At 42.2% G+C, this 27,924-nt stretch overlaps 1 protein-coding gene across 1 annotated transcript; it reads right to left on the bottom strand.

Moving 5' to 3' along the window:
- Nucleotides 1-7: 7 nt before the first annotated feature.
- Nucleotides 8-27,921, bottom strand: LOC306942610 (CD109 antigen-like; the record flags this gene model as incomplete). The annotated part of the gene is made up of 25 exons (XM_079528617.1): nt 8-1,003; nt 2,251-2,353; nt 2,927-3,083; nt 3,702-3,844; nt 5,545-5,610; nt 5,725-5,880; nt 6,075-6,259; nt 8,588-8,759; nt 9,313-9,544; nt 10,021-10,102; nt 10,487-10,663; nt 13,025-13,160; nt 13,568-13,786; nt 13,988-14,086; nt 15,361-15,445; nt 15,852-15,951; nt 17,149-17,218; nt 19,695-19,841; nt 21,414-21,581; nt 22,673-22,735; nt 22,829-22,933; nt 24,104-24,295; nt 26,899-27,063; nt 27,237-27,265; nt 27,762-27,921. 25 exons carry the CDS (start codon nt 27,919-27,921, stop codon nt 801-803), a joined length of 3,414 nt encoding a protein of 1,137 aa, XP_079384743.1. The 3' UTR covers nt 8-800.
- Between the last annotated feature and the right edge of the window lie 3 nt (nt 27,922-27,924).

Here is a 27,924-nt window from a genome sequence, read left to right as displayed (position 1 = left end):
AACAGGATTACTGAAACTTGTGTTTATTAACCAAATATCAATGCTCATTCAAAAGAAACCAGCGTACACTGATGAAATGAAATATATAAAGAAACAGAAAAAAGACCATGCCATAATGCCATAATATTTGATCTGTGAGACAGTGACTACCAATTCCCCATTCATCCATCCAACAAAAATCCACCACGTTGTGCAGCGAGTACCAGAGGTCACATGTGTACAAAACAAGCTTGCAAAACTCGCAAAACATCATGTACAAATAATATAAAGAAAACACATTCGACTTAAAAAATGAAATAAAAAATACATTTATACAATACATTAGCCATTTCTGGTCGGATCAAATGCCATAATAGAAATATATTTCTGTCACTCTATTTTCTTTTGTCCTGTGTCATGAGCAGTGTTGCCAATGTCCGCATATTATAAGCGCCGTTGGGCTTGTTTTCTCAGTAAAGTTGCCTGTAAATATTGGTAGTCGTTTCTAAAGTGTATAGTTGCTTATTTGGGCTTGCTTCCACATATATTTTTCTTAATATTTAAACCAGTGGTTCTCAAATATTTTCATGTCATGGACCCCCAAATTAATATCCATTTGTCCCTACCCCCTTTTGTACCAGATTTGTGTTAGAATGTTTAAAAAATCGTCCAAATATTCCACATTTTATTCGAAAAATAGCCGATCTACAAGCTCATAACGCGCTGTGAGCGTTGTCCTCATTCGGCTTAGTAGTCGCTTCTTTTGGGCTTGGACCTGGTTATTTTTCTCTCCCAAAATCTGGCAACGCTGTATCATGAGGCTACAGTAAAAAAGCAGCGACAGCGACAACGAGGCCTCCCAAGCTGAAGGTGGAGCTGCTCCTGGACTGAGATGAATAAATGGAGGAGGAGGCGGCGCTCAGGCTCAGGCCGGACCGACAGCTGTTACAGTTCGTACCGCAGAAGGAGCAGGCCCGCAGGTTCTGCATGACATCAGAGTTGTACGATCTTATGGCTCTTCTCCCTGGGTGAGGGTGAAAATGATACGTTACGTTACACAACACTGGCGATACCGTATCAATGACATTGCAAAAGACATTAGCTTTGTGAGTTTCGGGGAATATCTAGCTTTGTGAGTTTCGGGGAATTTCATCACTGAGATGTACATGTGAGTGAGGAATCGAGGATACATAGAACTTATACAGTGTCAGCTAGTCCAAACCTTTGTATTGCATACACTGGACACTGTAAAATCTTCAGTGTACATTTGTAACTCTATTATGTGTTCACACGGACAGATGCAAAAGATAAAAAGATGCAAATCTAAACAACGTATTTGTAGCTTTGTAGCTGAAACCAGCTAAACGTGTATGTAGCTTTGTAGCTTTTGCAGCAGCTACAAATGGCGGCTGTATCTTTGTATCGCTGCGGCTTCCATTGAAAATGAATGGTAGACTGTATCTTTGTATCACTGCGGCTTCCATTGAAAATGAATGGTAGACTGTATCTTTGTATCGCTGCGGCTTCCATTGAAAATGAATGGTAGACTGTATCTTTGCATCTGCCCGTGTGAATGCAGTAAGAAAGAGAACATTGGTTACAATCTCTCAAGACATTTTTCTTTCATTCTTTCTTTTTTACAAAATGGGTTTCCAGATTGCAATTTGGTTGTGGTTACATTGTAAACTGAGTAAAAGCCTCAATCCAGGATGTCATTTAATCAATCAGAATGATAGAGTATGTTATTACAACATAAATAGCACATCAGCAGTGGTTGGAGTGGATGTGGTCTACGTCTACCTACTCTTCTGTTGAGAGATTTTGACCTGGAGTCAGATATAGGACACCTGCTGGCCGACGAGTAGTACTGCCTGGAAATCGAGTGCAATATATCCACCCCAGGATTTCATCTTTACTGAGCGGCAAACATTTGGGGCTCTATTTTCATCCATGCTAAACCCCTTATCCCTAAACTCCTACTTTGCCTTTTTTACTATTTTTAAAAACATTTTTGAATAGTTAAAATAGCCAATCTATCGACACACTGCGAGCTTGTAGATTGGCTATTTTAACAATTCAAAAAAGTTTTTCAAAATAGTAAAAAAAAAAAAAAAAGCAAAGTAGTTTAGGGATAAGGGGCGAAAATAGAGTGCCTGGTCCCTTTGAATTGACACCAGGATTTTAATGTGTAGAATAGATACTGTCTAGTTTCATGGTTTTGGCAATACTTATATAATAAAAATATCAAGCTGAATGTGATTGGTCACTTACTGGGTTCATAGTAGTCGTACACTTTCACCACAGCGTCCTTGACGAGAGACACTCTGAAGTCTCGGATCAATGGAAGTTGAATGCACACCTCGGATGTGTTGAGCTGCAGACAGACAGGTTAAACAGACAGGTTAATGCACACCTCGGATGTGTTGAGCTGCAGACAGACAGACAGACAGGGTCAGGAAGTGAAGGGTTGACACGGATTCCGTTAACATAATTACCGTCCACATCTTGTTAGCACTCCAACGTGAACACAAAGACCATGTTCACATGCCAGCCATGCATGTTGCCCTTAATCCATGCTTGGGAGGTGGTAAGCGCCACCACGACGGTGATATGTCAATTCATAAACAAACTATATGAAAATAGCCAAGCTCACAACACCTCGATTTGCGAGTTCTGCTTGTAGATCTGCTATTTTCACATGTGGAAACGAAAGTTGAATGCTTCAACTCCTACATTCCAAGTGCTTATCAGGGTGGGGGGTCCCCAGTTCAAACATGACATTTTTTGGGGGTCACAGCCTGAAAAGGTTGAGAACCACTGGATTAATAGATATTTCTGGACAATCGCAGTCCCACTTGGCGATCAGTCATCCGGATGTGGGAGAAACATACATAGATTCTGTGCATTTATAGATATAATTTAGTTAGAATGATGCAAACAGACTTACTGAGTCCAGGTAGAGGCTCACTTTCCCAGGGGAAGTATCCACCTTTCTGATCAAAACTTCTGGATCTTCGTCCCGAGGAGCCAAACTGAAGCCACTTAGAAGTCCCACATCTATGATGGCCATGCCTGTCTTAGATATCCCTTGATTCTCCCGTAATCTAGATAGAGAGAGAGAGAGAGACATCAGTTGTATGACTTCTGTCATATTCGTTGCACTATAAAGTCAGTGTTAATTTAACTCAGAGTGTAGTAACGTAACGAAATGGACCAGTAAATGTTACATTTGTACACTTTCAGAGTCACAAAACAATAAATGAACATAGGATTTTACTCTGTGGACACACAAGATAATCATCTACCAAGTCGTCCATTAAAGTTATTGTTAGTCATTATGTTTGTGGGATCTTGTTATGGACAAACATTGTGGAAAGCCACTACGCTCTATGGATACAGACCCTAACCACCCTCACCATGATGATGATGATGATAAGGATAAAAACAAACTTGTTCCCAGGCTTCTCATTTGGTAAAAGCCTGGTAAAGGACTACAGCTGAAAGTTGGGACATCCCCCAGAAGCAGTGTTATTCAAGAAAATTATCACAACATGATTTCCATAACAGCTCTGCAAAACATGAAGGCAACTTCCTTGGGCGGTACTTACTTAATTTATAATAATGGGCATTTGTGTATAAAAATGTGCTTTCCTGAAATCACTCAAGGCCAACCAGTGGCCCGAGTCAAACCAGTAGCGGAAGGATGAGGCCAGGACACTTACCTCGTGCATATAGACAGCAGCATGTGATCGAGGTCCGTCTCTGAATCAAAGACGCTCACGTTCAAAGAGAAGGCCTCGTCGTCCATGTTGCGCTGGAGGCTCTGTGCGAACGCTCTGCTCTCCAAGTTGTAGAAGACGTTGATCTGGATTAAATCAGTAACGTGTTTAAGAACGTGGTGAGACTCCACAGTGTGAGTCCATCTGCACAGCTGGCCTCCGGGACACTTTACTGCCTTTAGGTCCCGTCACAGGTCACAGGACCTTTATGAGATCTAATTACGTCACTGTGTGATTCATTCATCACATAAGCTGCAAAAAAAACGGTCAACCTGGAGTCCATATTTTGGGCATGTCATGTGGAAGTGGAAAAAAAACGACTTAAAAGAACAAAAAAACAAACAAAAAAAAAAGATTACCGGTATATGTATATTCTGAAAATTGTTAATTTAAAGTGAAGAAAAGATCGGCAGAAGTCACAACGCATCGCATCGTGATGCATTGTATAGCCTGAAGATCAGCATTTTTTTTTTTTACATGTAAAAATAAATTTGGCTATATTTTTACAAAATAGGGCCTAAGTGGTTAATGTCTTGAATATGCTCACCCATCCACACATGACAAGAAAAACAAAAGCTGGTTTTGTTTTACTAATTTCACCCCATGCACATCATAATTTTGACTTGAGGCTTTTAGGCAGAAAATACCACACACACACACACACACACACACACACACACACACACACACACACACACACACACACACACACACACACACACACACACACACACACACACACACACACACACACACACACACACACACACACACACACACACACACACACACACACACACACACACACACACACACACACACACACACACACACACACACACACACACACACACACACACACACACACACACACACACACACTTTTATGGAGTTCTGGGTCTGTGGACATACACTGCTAAACCGAACACAGTGGAACTGAAGACTGGACCTTTCCCCACAGACTCCTCTATGATACTATCTGGACATGCACATGCACAAGAGTACAGGACATGAAGGCAATGCGTTCCAGATGTTAATTGTTGAATGACTGCAGTCCATTACAGCACTGCATCTGCATCGGCCTGTTTTGCCTCAGCACTGTGTGTTCAGTACAGTTAAGTGTGAGGGACATACAGCATCATTGATTAGACTGGCCAAGTCAGATGGAAAAAAACAAACACACTTTGGTGAAGTATGGGGCACAGCGAGGGCAGTATTTATATCAGTCAGATGGTGTCTTACGTTGTCATTTATATTACTGCCCTAAACTAATATTAAAGTCCATTGACTTGACTGATAAAAGATTGCATCATAACTAACAAACATTAAAGTCCATAGACTTGGCTGGAAACCGGCTATTTTCAAGTAGGCTCTAAACAAACATTAAGGCCCAAACCGCACCAATGATTCGGAATGCAACACCCAACTCCAAACGGTTGCAAGTAGTTGCATGTATAGTTGCATGACACCATTATCCTCAATGGCAGTTGCAAGGAGTTGCATTGGTGTGACATGTCCTTAAAATGGTTTTGTTGCAAGGAGTTGCATTGGTGCGGCTAGCGCCCCTCAAAAAGACTAAATGTTCAAAACCCTACTAACTCCACTATAGAGCTGTACAGTATTTGGGTAAAGTGACGATGATAATATAAGCACACATGCAAGTATCCGACAATGTATAAAGTCACCATACCAATTTATAGCTGTTGTGTTCATGTCACATTTACAGGCCAGATTTCACTGCTGTATACTGTAGCCGGGTACCTGTTCTAAGTAGTTGTATAACTACCTGAAACAAGGCGAATCCTCTTCCTTCCATATAGAGATCTATGAGCAGGTCGTTTTCTGCATCAATCTGAAAAAGTGAAATACAAATGTATATTATTATCACAATATAATCGATATTGAGGCATTTGATTAAAACAAATATATATCATGATATTTGATTTTGTCATTCACGTCCCATCACCTCGTGCTTCTGGTAGTTGAGGTAGGTTGTGGCGTTGATGCTAAAGTAAGATTCAGGAGCAGAAGATGAGGTGGTCATCCTCAGACGCAGGTCGATGGCACTGGCCCCGCTGATGGAAGCGAACACGGCCAGAGCCTGCAGGGCGATCACCGTGTCCTGGGAAAAAAACACAATCAATCAGTTTGTGTAAAAAAAAAAGTAAAGCGTCAATGTATTGTGAGCTAGGTAAATCTGCACTTTTCGCAGAATGATCATCCATGTTCCGCAAATAATCCGTTTTTGGCAAATTTTCAGCAAATCCAGAATAGGGATAATCAGGTCAAACAAAAACAAAAACTGAAAAGCCTTACCTGTGTGGTCCCGTAGCCACCAAGATGGTCCCTCTGTTTGGACAGCCACTTCATGATGGAGATACCTTCCACGACTTTGCCACGCTTAAACAAGGCCAGCAGCACGTACGTGGACATCTCGATCTGTGCTGCCGAGCGCTCATCTGTCACCAGGCCACTGGCAGTGGTCCACAACATGACCCCATCTGCATGGAGTGATGTGGTTAAGGACAAGGTAATAAATAACAATCAATCAATATTAAACCGTATTTCATACATTAAAATTGCAATCCAATGTTCGTCAGATTAAACAGCATCCCTAGTGTGACGTGTGTGCGGTAACGGCATGCTGTATAGCCTGGCCTATAGAGTAGACATGCAGCAGATGCTCACTTCTGCCTGCCAAATCTCATCCAGGTGCTGTACTATATATCCCTTGTTCCAGCCTTAAATGTTATATATTGACCTGGCTTTTGGCCGCTACACTCTGGAACAGTCTCCCTCAATCAGAAGAGCTCAATCAGTCGACTGCTTCAATCAGCACCTATATAAACATCTTTATACAGTAGGTTACCTTTTTTATGTTGAGCCATGCTGCTGGCTTTGTTTGTACAGCACACATTATCTACTTTGTTCTTTTTTGTTTACATGATTATTTGCATTACATGTTCGGATGTTTACTAACATCACCGTGTGTGTGTGTGTGTGTGTGTGTGTGTGTGTGTGTGCGTGCATTCAGGGGGGCGAAACCACATGGGCTGAAAGAAACACACTATAATCAGCGCTGTGTGATTACAGTCGGCTTGCTAGAGCAGCGCTTCCCAACCCGTTCTGGATCAGGGCCCCCTAGAATGTCTCTAAAGTGTCCATCTGACCACAGATAGGGGTCTGAGCTGCGTGCACTTTCAGAGCACGTTCATCGATTGTGTTTTCCGGGTTGGATCAATGGAACCAAAATACTGTAGTGCACTTTATGTTCCTACTTATCGGCATCACAATGAAGTTTTAAGGAAGACTTAACCCCCCTCCCCCGAACAAGCCCAATTGGCTGACTTCTATGTAAACCAAGATGCATTAGCACCCCCAGTCACAATTTTCTGGAGCCGTCGCTGGTGTCTCATAGGATGACTGTGGACAGTTCAGAAACCCTTCTTCCAGTGACATCATCGATGGGGAATCCAAGCTAATGAAAAGTTACAATGCAATAATGGAAGCCATCAATTACTCTCACGATAATACAAATCGAAATATTGTTTTAAAAATATATCTGTCCAACGATGATGTCACTGGAAGACGGTTTTCTGAACTGCCCACAGCCTTCCTATGAGACACAGACTTTGATTGTATTTTATCATGAACATTAGTGATGACCAATTATATGAATACATTTTCAATGTTATATTATTAATATTGTAGTGTTTTGCTTTTGCTATTTGGGAGCCCACCTGCAATACCCTCATATGGCCCACAGGGTGGGAATCGCTGAGCTACAGCTGCAGTGCATGGCGGTGTTCCAGATATCATTGCTGTCGGGCGGAAACCTCTTATCTCCATATTCTAACTTTGTGTGTTTTCTTGTAAATTAATGCCCTACTTGATCATACTACAGTCACACAAAAGTAGCCGATATACACTTTGCTCCGCGTTGAGAGCTTGAAATGAGTATCTGCTACTTTTGAATCCTGAAAAAGTAATAGTTTTGGATATATACACCGGTATGAGGTTTCCACCCGACAGACGATATGCTGTAAAAGAGTGCTGCTTTCTGCCCCCTAGCTGCACAGAAACCCATCTGTGAAGCTCAGTCTCCTTTCTATTATGTGAATCACTTTGTAACAGTGGTTACAATTTCACCTGGCTACTTACAATGTGTACACAGCGACACTGTTGTTGTTGTTGGACTCACATTACCATCAATCACTGTCACACAGTATCATGGGGACATTATCAGACAGTACATACATACACCTTCCGGGATAGATAGCTCTTTCCTGATGTAAGGCTGATCTTTCCTGATGTAAGGCTGATTCCAATCTCGTTTCTGTTTGGGCAGAAACCACTAATCCCCATAGTTTGTTCGTCATACTACAACGTCACACAACAGCAACAGCATTGCTATTTTAGAAGGGTGCCTATGTCCAGATTTTAGTGTGCGTGTAAACACAAACATTGTCCTAACACAAACATGAAATGCCATCGATAATGAATGGCCAGTTTTACATCATAGTGTAACATTAAAAGCTGGACATGGGATGTGATTGGCTGGAATGAGATGATGTATGATGATAAGAGCGCCCCTCACTTCACACGGTTGTGATTTTTTTAATTTGAATTCTGAAATTGAACAAGTTTTGGACATAATGATGTTTCCACCAGACAGTGACGATTTGCTAACGGGGGTAAAAATTCTATTCTTCTGAATGAAGATACACAAGTTTTGGAATGACATAGTTATTCCTCAGATATCAATGGAGATGGGTATCATTAGCCAGCCACAGGCATTTCCTGATAAACTGTAATTCACACGACATTACCTCTCGTGTCAGCCCTGGCGGTGAGGCTGGCCAAGGCTCTGTCCGACGAGGGGCTGTTGGCCAGCACTAGAGCATACGTAGCCAGAGCCAGGCTGTAGTTACGGAGCCCCTCATCCAGCACTTTATCCTCCAGGTACGCCGTGGCCAGGCTCACGTTGACCCGGAACGTGTTCTGCACACAGACATACAGTACAAGTCAGTGTGCCCTGGTTTCACATTTTCTGCTAGGTACTTGAAAAGCGCATGGACTACATTTACTAACGACTGTAGTGACGACCGTAGTGGACACTTTTTCATGATAGGCTGCCTCTGGGAGACTATAGAGGCCTGTGTATTGTGCCAACATTTGTATTATTTCACCGGTGCGTGTATTGTGCCAACATTTGTATTATTTCACCGGTGCGTGTATTGTGCCAACATTTGTATTATTTCACCGGTGCGTGTATTGTGCCAACATTTGTATTATTTCACCGGTGCGTTTATTGTGCCAACATTTGTATTATTTCACCGGTGCATGTATTGTGCCAACATTTGAATTATTTCACCGGTGCGTGTATTGTGCCAACATTTGTATTATTTCACCGGTGCGTTTATTGTGCCAACATTTGTATTATTTCACCGGTGCGTGTATTGTGTCAACATTTGTATTATTTCACGGGTGCCCCCTCTCCTCCCCCCCACCCCCCCGACCACCTTTGAAGCTTAAACACATTCCCCTTCCTCACCACATAGGTCTGATCCTCAAGCAGCGTGATCAGAACGTAGGCGGTGAGTGCCACGGGGTCCTCTTCTAGGTCCCCCTGCAGTTCCGTGTGGATGACCCTGCCCACCTCGGTGAACTCTCCCTGGGGACTCTGGCGGCTCAACAGCCAGTCCATGGCCCTGGAGACCACCGTCTGGTCCACGGGGAGGAAGGACTGTGCCTGGAGGAAGCACCTCAGTACGAAGGCCGTCAGCCTAAAAGACCCGCCAGGGAGCAGAGCGGTTAAAGCTAAATCAAATCTCACATTTCACGACTGAAAATGTTGGTCTGTATTTGGGATCCCAAATACAGAAAAGGCAAACAAGGGTCCCGAAAGGGGCTATATATTGCACTGAAAATAGCTGATCTACAAGCCCCACAGATCGGCTATTTTCAGTGTGTGACACCAGCCCGCAAACAAGTAAAACTATCCTTTACAGAAAGACATGTTGACGCTATGGAATCCAATGACTGAAAGCAGTCATGAAGACTGACAACTGTAATCCATGAGAGCAGGGATTAGAGGCCAACAATAATACGTGAGAGGAAGCATTGTGCATGTTCCCATTAGTTTCCGTTGATAGTGCCATACATATAGAGTAGACACATACACATGCTCTCAATCAAACAGACAAAAAATATGTGTCTTGTCAGTTTACGAACAGTGGAAACTGGTATTTTGATAACCTACCATGTGCTGCCAGAGGTGTCACTGGCTCCAAAGGCACTGAAGGAGCCATCGTCTCGCTGGAAGGACAGTTCTCTTTGATAAGCTAAACAGGAGGATTCACAAAGTCAGATTAGTGAACAGTAAACACTGAAGCTTACTGATCATTTCTTCCACCCCAGAAGACCCTTCACACAGCAGACATTTTGACAAACACAGCAGAAGGAAATAAATAACATTAAATGTGGGTGTGTTTTTGTGTATCACCGTGATCCCACAATTAACATTATTACCTTCAGCTGAGCTTACCTGTCAAAAACTATGGGCTGTGGAAAACTAGGCCCTATTAGGCTAACGTAACCATGAGATATATTCTGTACACTGTAGCAGCCTATACTGTTGAATACTCAATACGTTAACACGCATAAGGACATTATACATTTCTTGGAATCTGTGCCGGCAATGTGTCATAATAATGAAAAGTGACTACCTTCCCTCATGTAGCCCAGGGACCTTTCCTTCCTCTCCTCATTGTCTTGAGACACCTTCTCCAGGTACTTGAGCACAAAGATGTGCGGCGCAAAGTGGATCATGTTCTGCTCCCCACAACCAACGGGCATGTCAACCAGTTGGTTCACGTTGCTCATGGACAGGCCGAGGATATCGCCTGTGTGCAATACAGATGAGACAGGAATGTGTGTTTGTTATGCTTATGCAACATACAGTATGGCTTGCAGACACAGTGGGCATATTCATGTCTGGGAAGCATGGTATAAAATACCTAATAGACCAGAGGTCCTAATTTGATATAATAGAATAGATCATGTGTTGTTGTTCTGTCTTTAATGCCATATCTGTTACATTGAGGAGGACACAGATTGACAATTACTGAACACGTGAAAAATAAACATTATACTTGCCATCCCAGGTTTTCTATTTAAGCGCTACTCAGGTTGCTTGCACATTAAACTATTGTGGTGTTCCATTAAATACTTTCAATTTCATGTTATCTTTGTGGTTTGATACAGAAATAGTAGTAGGCTATTGTGGGTTATTATATAATCAAGTATGGGCAACAATGGTGCATAACAAGAAAACACAAATGACATTTAAATGAGATTTAGGAGTAGTTGAATAGTATTCAGTGATTCTCAATCTTTTTATTTTTTTTATTGCAAGGACTCCCAATTAGTTGTGGCAGGAATTAAACTAAAGTATACCTTAATTCAGTATGATTCATTCCAAGGGTAGAGTGGAATGAATCAATAGATTTATCTAACAAAGGTCGAGCTCTCGGAGACTTCCAGATGCAAAGGCTAGCCCCCACACATCAGAAATGTACACCAACTGGCCTGACCTGAACCCCACAGATAATCTAGGTTGTATTGTGGTTGTACTAAGAGGAAGGTGTGAGACACTAGATTCGACAACAATACAAATGAGTTTAAAGCTTCTATCAAAGCAAATATGGGCTTCCATAACACCTCAACAGTGCCACAGGCTTATCACGACTAATGTTTCGACCTTGCGGTCTTCATCAGAAACTCTGAAGATCGCAAGGTCGAAACGTTAGTCGTTCTGTATACTTAGCACCTAATAAAAGGCTCTAAGTGTCCGTGCTGCTCCAGTGTCCTCTCCTCCTTCTGCCCCATTGGATAAGATTTTAATTTCTAGGACCCCAATATAAGAACACTTTTATTGTGAGCCATGATTTAGTCGGATATGGTCTTGTCTGATATGGTCCAGAATTATTTTATTGTCCTTGTTCTGTACTAGGTGTAGAGAAACTATGTTCAAAATAGCCATTCTGTATGTCTGCAGTTGCATTTACTTTTGCATAATAAAAGGTGAAGATTAAAGGAGCATTCAGTGATTTGGGTGATTTGGAAAAAGCCCCAGTCCACCCCGGTAACAAGATGTGCACATGCACACGCTCTACAGTGGGGGGACGCGCAACAGGCCAACAGCACACACACACCAAGGCCCGCCTCTGCTCGATCAGGATTGGAGGAAGGCCCCTCTCTATCCTGTTTTAGGATGCAACAAATAAATGGATGGAAAATGACACACAAACGGAAAAGTAGAGACAGACATCCATGCAGTCTTGATTGCTGCATTATACTTTGTAAATCCGACAATCACATCAAACACGGGAACAATGAGTTTCAGCTTCCACCAGCCAAAACCTGCCTGCTTGCCTCTACTCTGGCATGGCAAACGCCCAGGGCCCTTCAACCTGGGCGGAGTGAAGCCAACTAACCAGACAGCTGTCCTGAATCTGCCTGCTGTAAACATTCAGCATTTGGATAGCTATCGTTTTCATTTTTCATCCTCAAGACCCAAATAGTCTCCGGGCGGTGGCGGCCCACCCTCCCCCATCCCAAGTTAAAAGTGGGTACATATTGTGACGGGACGCAATTAACCACATGAACCCTAGCTTCCCGATTCTGGGACATTCGTAAAAAATAGCAGATCTACAAGCTCACAACGTGTTGCATTGCGTCACGTTTTGAGCTTATAGATTGGCTCTTTTCAGTGAAGAGATATTTTGGTGTAGAAAAATATAAAAATTATTCATAATTTTCAATATTTAAAAAACAATAAATATATAAAATAGATCTACAAGCTCAGAGCGCAGGTTTTGGAAAATATTGAAGATTATGAATAATTTGGATATATCTTCTCTTATGGGGGTTCCTGACATTTTGTCCTTGACATGAAAAGGTTTGAGAACCACTGTTGTAGAGGGGAAAAAGTAGTGTACCTAGTATAGAGTCTGGGGGACCCCGGTCAACAAAGAAAAAAACGGCCCTATCTTTCCCCCTAAACGTATTTGCCATTTTTTACTATTTTAGTAGTTCAACTAGCCGATCTACATTGACACGTTGTGAGCTTGTAAAATTTTAAAAGGTTTTTCAAAATATAAAAAAAGAAAGAAAAAAAGGCAAATACGTTTAGGGCTAAGGGGTGGCGCAAGATTGATGTGGCACAGTAGAAGCAGGAAGAACAGAGAGGGTACACAACGTACCAGCCACAGCCACGTGAGCCCGTCGGCTGCCCGCTACCACATCTGGAGGGAAGGCGAAGGAGATGGCTCTGGAATGGTTCTGCCGCATCAGCTCCAGGAAGACGGTCTCCGAATGGTACTGTTCAACCCCCTCAGGCTATTATGGCAACATGGACATGATTTGATGTTATCATAGGATTAACTGTATTATTCAAGGTTCGTTTTCTTTTCTTTTTTCTTTTAATGTAGGGGTCTGGAGGACGGTACAACTCTATAACATAACAATCCGTAGCTTTTAACTTAAACTTAAAATAACAAAAATAAGGATTTTTGGATTGCAGCTTTAAATAAAACCTACATGCTTTCATAATGCACCAAATAAAGATTTGAATACAAATGCGTTATTCATACGTTGCAAATCCATGGGAGAAATTGTGTTCCATTTGACATTCGCCAAAGCTTACAGGGGCTTAGTTTGAGTTAGATAAATTGGATAGATGGCTTGTGCCGAGTAATTTGGGCTTGGAATCTGAGATCTTATCCGTCAGTTAAGTGGTGTTTTACCTTCACGAGCACAGTCCGGACAACTTTGGCCGAGGCCTCGTTTGCCACAGCATCCACAGATATTTCCATTTGGCCCACAGCCACAGGTCGGATGGGGAACAGGGCCGAAGCAGAGCCCCGGCTCCCCACAGTGACTATCCGCGTGTTCACCACAGAGAGTTCTCCTTGCTCTGCCAGGACAAACTCATAGGCCTCATTCTGCTCTACCAGTAGGCCAACCTACGGAAAAAAGAAGAAAAAAAAAAACACGTGGGAAAGTGGGGAAGAAAAGGGGAAATAAGATTAAGAATGGATCATTCATGGACTCATGGTATGGTACACTAGACAGAGAGTCACCTTCAAGAGAATTTCATGCTGTAGTATCAAAAGCATTAGTACAAAAATCACTTAAAACAGTGGAAGTAAATTTAATTCCCAAACCTTCATGTCCTGCTCGAAATTGTTGAAGATTTTCACCTCTAGTATAATTTCCTCTCCTCTGACTAAGCAGGCTGGGACATCCAGGGACAAGGTTAAGTTCTGCCACATAATAGGAGGACACACAATCAAACTCAAGAGTAACTTAGGGCTTAGTGTACAGTAATGGGTGGCTGGCTATGGCTTTTACACCACTGACAAGTACAAGTGGACAGTTAAGGTGATACATTCAAATATTACTCCTGAACAGTTCAGAATGTGTTACAATTATTACATAATCGTCTAATCGCAATTATTTTGTCATAATCGTAAATCGTTTCCATGTTGAAAACAGGCACAAAAAGCTGAAATAGCAGATCTACAAGCTTAGAACGCGTCACTTTGTGTGGGTCCCATAAAATTAACTGTTATGGGACCCTCTTTTTGAGGGGCGATAGATGGTGCTGCACGATTAATTGAAAAAAGATCACGATTGTTTTCGCTACAAGAGAGAGACTTTAAGAGAAGTTTAAGTAAGCACATTGATGTTGACTGTTTGTTTAAAGCCACAGTAGTTGGCTCCAGGTGCCACATTTTTAATGTAGTAATGTTCAGCACCAACAGACTAAAGGCAATAAATATTTTCATGGAAAAAATGTGAATCTCAATTCTGGTGAGGGAAAATCAATCACATTTGAACTAGAATAGTGCAGCACTAGTGCTATCCCCTCCAACACAGTGTGTTCTGCCTGTGATGTCGTGTGTGTGGCACTGTGGCCAAGACTATAGACCTTTTATGACAACATGTCTTCCGTACATCAAAGTCAATGGCAAATGACGTGAGTGGGTGACTTCATCATCATGAGGAATAGATTCATACTGCCTCAGCCATCTCCAGTTGTAACACGCACACACTATGGTCCTTAAGTTCTAATGCATCATCCATGTACCTCTGCTATACCGCTCTTTGTTTGAGTTTTAACACTCCCCACCCGACTCCTTCCTTGGGTAACAATGTCAGTCATGGCTCCGCTATACACCCGAGACCAAAACTCAGTCCTACACTGCTAGTGCCTGGGGGTCGACTTCAATGCATCTGTTACATGTCGTTGCTGTCGGGCAGAAATCTACTACATGGCCTACTTGATTATACTACAGCATCACACAATCAAAGTAGTAGATCTGCAAGCTTGAAATGTGACACGAATGAACTTGTTTTGAGCTTGTCGATCTGCTACTTTCGCTGCTTTTGAATTTGAATCCTGAAAAGTAACATATATAAGTGACATATGAGGTTTCCACCTATTACAGTAAATTCACATCATCATCCTCACTTCAAACTTTAATGCGAACGATCCCAAACCTGTGTATAGAAAAGGTGTTTCTGCTGTACATACCCCCTGTGGCTCAGGTGTGCTCCCCACCACCTCTCTCCGAAACCTGATGCCATGTGCTTCGGGTACCTGCAGACTTTCCCACACCCTGGTACAAGAGAAGGAGTGCTCAGTCACAAATAGGACTGCAACTCTTATGGATAGACTTACTTAACATTATTCTATCGATTACTTTTTCGATAAATCGAATCGATTAAGCACATCATGCTTGTGCAAAACATAAGAAAACACACTTGTAGATTGGCCATTTTCACTAATTTTGAAATGTTTGGAGACTTTTTGCCCCAAAATAGGGATAGATTATAATTATTGATTATTTTATTAACTTCCATTATCGATTACTTTTTAAAATCAATTAGTTTTAAGTACCATTTCAACCCTTGTCCCAAATCAGTAAAATAGCTCCCTCCCCCCCCACCCCCCCCCCCCCCCCCAAAATGAGTGACATACAGTCTGTAGCATCATAGAACGCGTGTGACGAGTGCTTACAGTACCTAGTGTCAGTGTCCATCTGTGGCAACGTGTCAATAGAGACCTGCTCCAGCCATTGTCTCCAGTAGTTCTCTGTCATGAGGAGATCCTCTTCTGGTGGACCTAAAGGAGAATCAGAAGAGCAGTTAGTTCTCTGTCATGAGGAGATCCTCTTCTGGTGGACCTAAAGGAGAATCAGAAGAGCAGTTAGTTCTCTGTCATGAGGAGATCCTCTTCTGGTGGACCTAAAGGAGAATCAGAAGAGCAGTTAGTTCTCTGTCATGAGCATATCCTCTTCTGGTGGACCTAAAGGAGAAGATAGATAGATAGATGATTGTGTCATGCACCCAAGGCGCCCAGCCCACATGGACTTATAGGACACACCACAAATCATTGCGTCAGTATTGTATTGTGTACAAGAAACAGTTTTTCTTTTCTTTTTTTTCTTTTTTACACAAACAAAACATTCTGCCTTTTTTCCCACGCTTTGCATAAAAAGTCTGCTAAAGCAAAAATACCTTTCCTAAAACAAAATTCCAACTTCCCGTAGTCCTCTAACCAGAAAAAGTTAACACAGATGGTTGTCATTTTACAAAATAATACATGTCTTAGTTCTTAGTTCTTCATATAATGGGAGAATCAGAAGAGCAGTTATAGTGTACAATATTTGCAATTTGGGTTGATCTCCAGAAGAGGGAACCAAAACAAAACTATATATTGCCTTTTAGTGGGCTCTATGCAGACAGAATAACTCTTGCTATACTTCTGGACCACTTCCCTAGTTCCTTCTCAGGTGTTACTTACCGATGAATGATGATACTAATTATAAAGCTCTGTTCTATTTAGTGTGCAGTGGTTCTCAAACTTTATAATTTCAAGGACCCCCATAACTCTCAGAGTTACAGACCCATACGGGGCCGTTTGGACCCCACTCAAGGACACTTTGAGACCCACTGGTGTAGTAGCCTGACTAATAAGCCATACTCATACCACAAGGCTTTTTTTTTTTGCCAACGGCAGATTCGTGTCTGGCTTATTAGCCAGGCTACTGGTATTGTGTATGTTCCAGTGAGCCAACATACACAATAGCAGCACCCTGACTCTGTTTGAACCGAATGGAACAGAGCCTTCGTTAGTATCATCGGTAACACCTGTGAAGGAAGCAGGGAAGGGGCCCAAATTCTTTCCAAAATGGCGTGTGCATAGAGCACGCCATTTTGGTCAACAAAATGCATAGAGCAAAAATGTGAATCAAAATCTACATGAAAATCTACACATGAGGACTGTTTATGACAATTCAACATAATGTAATCATCATACCCTTTTCATGTTCATGAGCCTGCTGTGTCTTATGCAGCCTGGCATCGGTCAGCACCATAACATTAGACTCCTGCAGTAGGTGAGAGACAGTTCAGATGTTTACAGTCACCAGTACAGTATGAGTAAACCTGAGCCAAAGCACGTAAACATGCTTTGTTGTGGCTGTGAATAAAGAGGTTAAGCGGTGCATCTCTGACATGATAATAAAAGCAATACAGTTAGTAGAATATAAGTCACCGACTCACCGTGCTGTCCTTACATCGTGAAATATGAATCCTGCATGAAATACAGGTCAGATCTCGACTTGTGATGCAAGACGTTGGGTGATCTCCAGGGGGCTTAGGATGAGCTCAGGTTCAATATGGTCTATTCTGACACGCACACACTAAACCTGCCAGCAGTATGGAGCCACTAAAAGGTCACCCTCAGCCAAACCTAAGTGGCGTGGCTTTGTCCCTGGGCATTATGTATTCTTCCACAACCCACAGGTCTAGCTCCCGCCCTCACATCCTAAACACTAGAGTTACCAGCTCATAGGAACAGCAAAGTCACCCCCGAACAAAGCAGTCGACGGATAGATTACATCCAGTCTGACCGGTCCCAAGTGATGCTACAGTGTTACTACGTCTTAATGATGATCATTGATGATTGAAGAAAAAATAAAATTACACGACATGAAAATGTTGTGAGGCCAAGTCCTAATCTTGTGAAACAGCGTTTATGGAGCCCCCACACAAAAGGGGAACTACCCATAGATCCGAAGTCCCGTTAGTCCGAACATGCACTGCTCCCGTGCTTGCGGTTATGTTTAGGTTAGGATTAGAGATAGGGATAGTAATTTCGGAACAAGGAACCTTCTGACTAACGACACGGCACCCACAAAAGCTATTTACAGAATTTGTAAAATTATGATGTTTTGGTAGCCATACAGCCAACTAGTTGAAGAAATTGCAGATTGAGACTTTAACTTTTGTTTTTGTGAATCATTCATAAAGGATTTTCTGGAAGATTGAACATTGGTATTCTATCACTAGTTTGACCTCTTTAATCTTAAAATAACTAATAAAGGAAATTAGGCAATCTACAAACTCAGGTCGCAGCGCAGCGTAGATTGCCTATTTTCAGTGCATGACATGCATGACATTCCATAGAAGCCAGCATGTCTTCTATGGAATCCAAATGACTGAAATCGCAGTCGAGGTGACTGAGAACTTTAATCCATGTGATGTGTATATTTGTCAATACTTTATTTAGATACAGTAGCATATGTTGGCCTAGCCTGGTTTCCAGCCCATAGACCTCGCCCACTCGACTGAGCGCACTGGAGGCTCAGAGTCTGACAATCAGGCAAAGCCAGAGCATCACCAAGGAAGGATATTACACACCTAGTGGTGTACGCCTGAGATGGCTTGGACATGTGCTGAGGATGGAGCAGGACCACATCACAAAGGTGGCCTTAAGATGGACACCACCAGGCAAAAGAAAACCTGGGAGGCCCAAAACCACCTGGCGCAGAACTGTGTATCACAAGAGCTGGAACAGATTAACCTGTCCTGGGGAGAGGCGCACCATGCTGCCAGGGATCAAATGCAATGGAGAGCGCTCATTGAAGCCTTATGTCCCATTAGAGGAGTAAGTAAAGGCTCATTCATAGTCTGGATTTTCGGTGGTGACCTGACCACCGGAGCTGAAATAACGTTGAGCGGTGGTGAGTAAAAACAGAGAGAAGGGCCGCTGGGGCGGTGGCGATGTATGAGCCTTCAGTAAGCATGTTGTTTAGACAGATGCTACTAGGTTTGATGTTTACCCGGTATCCTAGTTTCTTTGAAGAACTACAATCATGTTCTCTTTGGGGTTCATGCTGCACTTGTAAGACGCTCTGCATAAGAGCGTCTGCTAAATGCCTGAATTGTAAATTATGAATTAATACAGTAGCTGACATTAACGTCTCAAACACTTTTTTGGGGAGCAGTCAAAATTGGCAGATTATGCGACAGTATGAAGATTACGATGATAGATTTGCAGTCAAACCATAAACTTGGACAAAATATAAATCATCCACATCTGACCGTTATCTATGTTTAAGGATGTTTGCACACACAAAAGGTTGAGTTTCTGTTTCATAAAATCGAGCCTTTTGTCCAAAAACATGACACATGCTTTGTCAGATCCAGTACATTCACTGTATTGTGTGTTGCATTCTTCCACTAAGGCCTGACTTATACCTGGTTGTGCACCGGGGTTCCGAACCGCAAATAGATACAAGTGGCTGATCTGCAGATCAGCCATTTGTGGTGAACAACACCGGCATGCATAAGTACATAAATCACCCTTAAGAAGTTGCACTCCAGTATACAGTATCTTTGGGGGATCTCCCCAGTGTCTCAAAGTCTCATGAAGAATGTGTTTTGCCTTTGTGGATCGCAACGTATGAGATGACGAATAGCAGGTAGTGTGTGACAGTATTTGTTCAGTGAAGTCTGCTAAAAAAGAAAGAAAAAGGAAAAGAAATGGGTCAAATACATTCCGTCAGTGACGAGTCATACCTTCTGTCCTTTGTATTCCTGGTCAGCCTCTGGTTTGTCACCATCCTCTCCCAGTGCCAAGATTCCTACCTGGGGTTCAGTGACGGTGGCAGCAAAGAACAGCCGGTCCCTTATCCCGGCTTTGTCACTCCTCCAGTTTAGAGGCATCTGAGGGAAATGGCACACAGCGAGCGACAGATATTAACACCAGACCATTAACACCAGACCATTAACGCGTTGTGAGCTTGTAGATTTGCTATTTTCAGCATGCAACCAAGTGTAAAATGACTTATACTGGATCTCTTGTCCACTAGTCCCTCCCTAACATTTTAGTCTAGTTTTTATTTGTGATGAAATTGTCAATTATATTTAGTCTTAGTTTCAGTTGTCATAGCGTAGTTTTCATTTAATAGATAATTTTATTGTATTTTTATCTCTAATCTTTCTGTCCTGAGGATCTCATGGAGAGACCACATCACCAATGAGGAGGTGATGAGAAGGGCAGGGGTAGCACCACTGTCTGTCATCGTCGATGAAAGGAGAAGGAGAATGGCTGGACACGTACTCCGACTGCCAAGAGAGAGACCGGCAAGTGTGGCAATGGACTGGATGCCAGAAGGTGAAAAGAGGAAGAGAGGGAGGCCAAAGAAGACATGGAGACTGACAGCTAAGGAAGACCTAAGCGAGATGGGTGTCAGCTGGCACGGAGCAAGAAGGGTCGCCAGAGACCGGAGTAAATGGAGAGGACTCGTCGCCCAATGTTCCAATAGGAACGGGAGGAACTAAGTCTAAGTAAGTAAGTAATCTTTCTGTCATTTTGGTCAATATGCCAATTCCCATCCATCTGTAGGGCATAGGAGTGGCAGTCATTTTCTGGTTCCAAACCGTTCCATCGTTCAATCCACACTTATATTCATATAAATTATTTTAAGCCAAGAATCAAGCCATCCAGGTTCCTGGTGAATCATGACCAAAAAACATTTTATTCTGTGAAAATAATAATAATAATGATTACATGGGTTTTTTCCCCCACATAATCAAATGTGTTATGGTCATGAATCATCAGGATCCAGGATGTCTTGATTTTTGAGTCGACTAAATCAACTGTAGATTTAGTCAACTAAAATCGTATGATATTTAGTCGGCTAAAACTAGACAAACACTAATACATTTCAGTTGACAAAAATGTGACTAAGACTAAATTAAAATGTATTCAAAAGGCTAAAACTACATTGATATTTGCCGTCAAAATCAACACTAAATCAAACCCCACAGTGGAACTTGACCCTTGTGCCACCCAGACACCCCTAAACTATAGACAGATCAATAAACAACAAACAAGAACCAAGCCAGTACAGTAGTAAGTAAGTCAACACCATGTGATGCCAGAGCCACACAAGGTAAGGCTTTACTCCAGAAGAATATATTTTCAAATCAAAACCAACACCTACAGGTTAGAAAAGCATCCCTAAATATGTTCTCTAAATTTAAATATATTCTAAATACAATTATCTGGTGAAGCATTAGCTCCAAAACGAATCAGTTGTGTGCCAATACATAATACCTAGTTTGTACTGTATATAGCCTACTCAGTAGGCTATATACAGTACAAACTAGGTAGTCCCTAATGTAGGCCCTACTGTACATTATAATATAGTTTGCCAGAATGGATGTATATTTCTCACACTAAATACCACTGGATATTCAGTGATCAGTAAATTGCATTATGAGTACAATTACATTGAGTTGATGAATGGATACATGAACTGAATCTTTGGCGATCTCTCCTTCAGGGTCGAAACAGTAGATGGTGATACAGGCCTCGGGAGACCAAGACGTCTTTGGAGTCAGAGAAAAGGATGAAGAAGTCTTTGTTCCGGCTGCCACCACTTGACCTCTCGAGCTGACCTGGAAAAATGGCAGAGAAAAAAATAATTCTTAGCCAGCTTGCAGCACTTTTCGGAGAGAAACAGCAAAACCTTAGAATTATTCCGAGTGCTGATTACAATCAGGTCGATCAAATTATCCCCTCTGGAAAGTGATACCAGACAATTACAAGTAATACTTGGCACAAAAAGAAACAATGTCTTGCCCCAGACAGGCTCCTCTTTCTTCAACATTGTTTATGCTGTGCACTGTGTGCAGTATCTTTACTGTATCTCTTGTATTGTTGTATTACTGTATGTCTGTTTGTACTGTATTATATAAGCACAAACAACAAATTAAAATCCGCATGCAACTGTACAGAGGAGTCTGATATATTACCGATACAGTGATTTTTGAGTGGTGCTAGCCACTCCTATACGCAGCAATGTGTGTGTGTCTGTCTCGGTGTCTCTGTGTCTGTATGTATGTCTAAGCACGGAAATACAGTTTTTTCACCACCAAGTGTCACTGTTGCGCAGCCTAACATACAATTTAGACGAAGCAGTTGGTCAATATTCTTCGTTCTTACTCTCACCTGCAGTATGGTCATGAAATGTGGGTCATGACCAAAACAACAAGATCTTGCATACAAGCAGACAAAATGGGTTTTCTCAGATGGGTGGCTGGCATCTCCCTTAGGGACACGGTAAGAAGCTCAGTCACCCTGGAGACTCTGAGCAGAGCCACTGCTCCATTACATGCCAACGGCAGTGGTTCAGGGCTCAGGCATCTAATACAGATAACTGTTCCTGGGCACCTCCCCAGGGAGGATTTCCAGGCACACCCAGCAGGTTAAGAGCCCACGGGCAGACCGAGGACCAGATGGAGGGATTTTATCTCCATGATTACCTGGGAACACCCTGGGATGCCCCAATTAGAGTTAGCCAATGTGGCCGAGGAAAGGGAAATCTGGCATTCTCCGCTGGAACCGTTACCTCCGCGACCTGACGTCGGATAAGCAGGCGGAGATGCGTGCAGAATTAAAGGCCAGAAATGAGATAACCCTTTCATGAACGGAGATAACCTACATGTGTGTATAGTCCTCTGTTAATTTAGATGTGACTAAAACATACCACGTAGTGAAGTTCTCTGGGTTGAAAAGTGCTCTCAACATCTACTGCAAGGGGCACTCCGGCCTGGAATAAAATGCCACAGTTAAAAGTGTCAATTCACATTGCAACGTATTCATAAATACATTGCTATTTGTTCAATATCTATCCGTTCTTTACCTGTGCAGGAAAGGAGCTGACAGGTAGGATCTGAATGTATGAACCACTAGGAGACGTGTGGCCACCGTAGAGCTCCAAAGTCTCTGCACCGGACATAAAACTGGCCTGCATGCAACAACAGATCAAAATGAGAGACTCAAGGTTAAATTGATGACTTCATACTCAATTTATGCATTGCGAGATATCGTACATCATAGCACAATGGAACATGCACTTTTGGTTGTAGACATTGGTTTTACCACACTAAAAAATAAACCAATCTACCGGTACACAAATCTGTCAGTTTGTTTTGTAGCGTTGGCTGTGACAATAACATAATGTATAGTGCACTGCATATACTGAAATTGTCCATTCACTTTTGAACTGTTGAATTGACCAACCTTCCCGGTGGAAGAATGTTAAAGTGCCACAATTTTTGTATTTTCCAGTTTTTCATGTGTTTATGAGGTGACAGTACTTCATTAGACACCCTGGAGTCGTTTTTATGTGCAATGGTGTATTAACTTTGTATTTAGGGTTTCTTCCTGGAGGCTGAACCCTTGACAGTCAAACAGGCCAATGAAATAAACAGTAATATAGTGACATCACACTATCAGCCCCTCCCCTAACCCCTCCCCTTTTATCATACAACTACAGCTGTGGGTGCGGCTTCAGTTCAGGTGGATCACCACCCATACCACCCACCAGGCAAACCAGGCATACTTAATGAACTGGTGGGCGTGTCCACATAAAAACAACATTTTAACAAATACTGTACACTTTTAAATAATAATCACACCCGTGTGAACTGAGTGGTGTAAGGTTTTATATAGCATGATCAGCTGTGGTCTGACGTAATGTCTGACGTTAAAGATCTTTGGCTAGGTAGACTCGTCTTCTGATGTGATGATTTGTGACCATGAAGTTGATTCAGCTGGAGTTTTTGTCCGATGTGAGGTATTATATAAGGTAAGGTATTATATAGCCTGATCAGCTCTGATCTGACGTAATGAAATCACACCTGGATGTGATTTCACAACTGGCTTTTTTTGTGCAGAGAAAATGACCATGGTTGCTACGGTCATCCAGTTCACCCGGGTGTGATTTAATTACGTCAGAAATTATTTTGAACATAGCAACCATGCTCATTTTTTTCTGCACACAAAAGCCAGTTGTAGGAGTGGTTTACACCACTCAAAAATATATATACCTCCTTATATATAACAATAAGGCCTGATGATCATGTTTTAGGGTGAAAAAAAATCGCGGCACTCCATCTTTAAAAACAGCACCCACCTGGATAAAAAGCCCCTCTACTGTATCCTGTAACATGAACCTGACGTGGACAAGCCCGTCCTCGGACACGGTAAGCGTCATCGTTGTGGATATGGAGTCCGTCTTGGATGTTCTCTGTGTGACTTCAACCGTTACAGGGCTCATCAACTCTGAGGGGCTCAGTGGCTTTCTGTCGTACCTGGATATCTTAAGCTGTGAAATAAATACATAAGGCATCTATTATCTCATTGGTCTGTAGATCAGTAGTTCTCCAACCTTTTCACGTCAACGACCCCTAAATTTAACTTGTCTGAACATGTTTTGTGCCAACACCTTCCAAAGAGAGCAGTTGTACAAGCTGTGAGCTTGTATATCTGCTGTTTTTAAATAGTCAAGGTAACACATCGGGTTGGGGACCCCCTGGAACCCCTCCAAGTACCCCTGGGGGTCCCTGGACCCCACTTTGAGAACCACTGCTGTAGATCACCGAAGCAGCCATTGATTTTGATTGTAAACATGATGACTTTTACTTACGTTTGTAGCAAAATGTAATGATGGCTTCGGTACATGAGGGAAATTGTAGAACGATAGCTGGTAGGCATTCTTCATAAAATGCACATCAACCACACTTGTCACTTTAAATCCTACAACAAAAGAAAACATATTACAGCCATAGGAACAAATGTGTTGAACAAATTCGAAATATAGCATATTTTCGGCATTAATTATAGAAAAAATAAATACAGGTCACTAACCTGTCGAGATCTCAGTGACACATGCAGTAATTTGCATGACAATAATACTGGCATTATTATTCCCAGACGAACTGTATTGGTGGAGGAGGTCTGAAAGATGATCTTTACTGAAGGAAAACTGTGCTGACCCATGGATCTGAAAACATGGGGCAAAAATGAAGAGGCTTTTTGGAGCTTGTACTAGTGTAGTACATATACAACGTCACAAGGGAGACATGCAGTGAGTCTCTTTATAAGGCGGGAATCAAAACAAAGCTTTACGTTAGTTCATGCTGGACACATGAGTCATATGCAGTGGTGTAAAGTAACTAAGAATTTTTACTTTAGTACTGTACTTTCCAATTTTCTACTTCTACTCCACTGGATCTCAGAGGCAAATATTGTACAGTTACCAGTTACTTTATAGATTTTGATTATCATAGCAAACATACATTAACCACTTCAGCCATATACATTTTCGCCATTTGAAAATTGGTGATCTACAAACACAAATGTGTCGCAATGCTTATAGATTTTTATACATATGAAAATTCTGCATAATGAGTACTTTTACTTTTGGTACATTAAGTACATTTTGAAATATTTTTGTACTTTTGCTCAAGTAAATGTTGAATTCCGGACTTTTACTTCAGAATATTTCTACATTACAGTACAGTAAAATAAATAACACTTGTGTGAGGTGAGGGGCACTCTTATCGTCATACATCATCATACATCAGAGTATTAAAGCAGAGCCATTAATGGCAAGTATTGAATTTGTTGCAATGAACGGTTACAGTAAATCAGTAAATCTTATCCATGACGTGTTCCTGACTGAACCGGGGTCCGGGGATGTTGTGAATGTGCGGTCAAGGTTCTAACTCTTCAACTAGCAAAAATCCTGAGAGATAATTTAATTCTGCGAGTTAAATCATGGTGTACTGATTGGACATAATAGAGACTATAGACTCACCTCTTTGATTTCATTCAAGCTCAATGGATGGCCAGAGCCATGCACAGCTGATGTGACAGAGACAGACAGTGTCCCCTGTACAGGTTGTCCGCTAGAGTCCCTATATGAGATACACACAGATACATATATATTATGCATACATTCACCCATTCACACACACATTCATACACCGATGGTGGAGGAAACCATGCAAGGCACATCGGGAGCAATTCAGACTCTTGCTCAAGGACACTTCGACACTAACTCTGGGGGAGCCCGGGATTGAACTGGGAACCTTGAGGTTCCCATCCGGCTGCACTACCAGCCACTCTAACCCTGATCCATTGCCGCCCCCAGAATTATGCTCAGCCATCATATGGAAATACATGGGGGTTAAGGCTTAAGACTCACTGGGCTGTCACAGTTCCTGAGATGTCATCTCCAACTAGGATTACTGGAGAAGTCTCTACCGTTACCTCAAAGTGGGGAGGCTCTGTAAAAGTGAGACAGTCAAATTAGAAGGAGCAGTATCATCAAGTGTGTAATAGTTTAAAAATAATAATAATAATAAAATGTAATAGATTCACAATATTATTTACCGTAGATTTCAACAATAAATGAGCTTTCATCTGTCATGTCCTGTACAGGATAAGAGAGTAGAAGGTCAAAGTAGTTTGCCATCATTTAACTTTAACAATGTCTTTCCATGCTTTTGCAAAGTCATCCATTCATCTGACAGCAGTCATTTGTACAACAGCACATAATCCGAGAATAATGTGTTAATGCTATAATCATGCATTCCTATACAGCAAGCCTACGTTGACTGTAGCCGTGACCCTCCACTGTCCAGTGGGAGAGGCGAGGGACAATGGAAATTCTGTCGACACAATTCCCAGGTGACTCTCCATAGAATCCCACCGTTGGAAGACATTACCTCCGGGGTCCTGATCAAAAACAAAAGGAACATCAGCAGAACCCCCTACAATGGGTGTCGGTGACCATAAACCTATTCAACTCCCCTGGTATCAATGTCTCACACGGCAGACTGAGAGACCCACCCGTATGGATATATCCACCCTTCCTCCATATGGATAATAGTCGGTCTGGACAGAAGCGCTTCTGATTCTGACGGTATCTCCGGGTTGGTAGTGGGACCTGTCCGTCTGAATGAAGGTTGAGACAGTTCTGCTGTTGAGGCTGAGCTTGGTGGTGTTGGAGAAGATGAGCTTGTCAGCCTGGTAGCCCCTCACCACCAGGGACACGAGAGGACTCTGGCTTGTAGAGCTTCCAGAGATCTGAAGAACCGACAGACAGATTCTTAGGGGTTAAGTGAACCTGTGCACTGGCTGGCTGTATAATGGCATCTTATCTAAACACTACAACCTTAGCATATGAGTCACTGGGTTATGAAACAGAAGAGTTTGGCTGTCTAAATATAAACAAAGAGAGAAGGACAAAATATACTCACCGGAGGTAGTGTGAGAATCCCAGTCAAGCCTTTAAAAGAAAACAATGCTTTAGTACAGTTTTGTATTGTCAAGCTCATGTTTAGATAGGCAGTAGGTAGGTAGGTAGGTAGGGTAGATAGACATGTATTAATTCCATGGGGAAAATTAAGTTGTCATGGCAGCACAGTAGTTATGAAACACAGGACAGATACATATACAACTAGGAGTAACAGATAATACTACAGATGTAGTATCGCATGGGGATAAGGAAAAGATAGAGTACTAGAAACCATTATAATTAGCAGATTAGAACATGAACATAGAGTCCCAGACCAATTATTGATAATTTAGGCATTTAGCGGAAGCTCTTATCGAAAGTGACTTACAAGTGCTACATCAGAGTAAATGGAATGAAACCTGGTTAGCTTTCAGTCGATACATTTGTAATATTCAACGTTTCGCAGCTGAGAGAGACAACGTGACAACATGGAGTCATTTTGGATGGACGCATAGTTGCTTTCAGTCGGGTGTATTTCCAGTGTTACCTCCTTGGAAGGTGTCTTCGGCCAGGGCTAACTCGGAGGTGCCCTGTGTCACTTGGGCCAACACTCTAACGGGAGAGTCCGTGAGGACGGTGACAGCCAGTGGCGTGGGGGTCCCAGCATGCACCACCACTGGACCTGAGATCAGATACATGGACCCCATACT

Source organism: Electrona antarctica, assembly GCF_951216825.1.
Source record: "Electrona antarctica genome assembly, chromosome: 18".
Lineage (NCBI taxonomy): Eukaryota > Metazoa > Chordata > Actinopteri > Myctophiformes > Myctophidae > Electrona > Electrona antarctica.
Note: the sequence above shows the minus strand (reverse complement) of the source record. Positions and strands in the feature narration are given on the sequence as shown.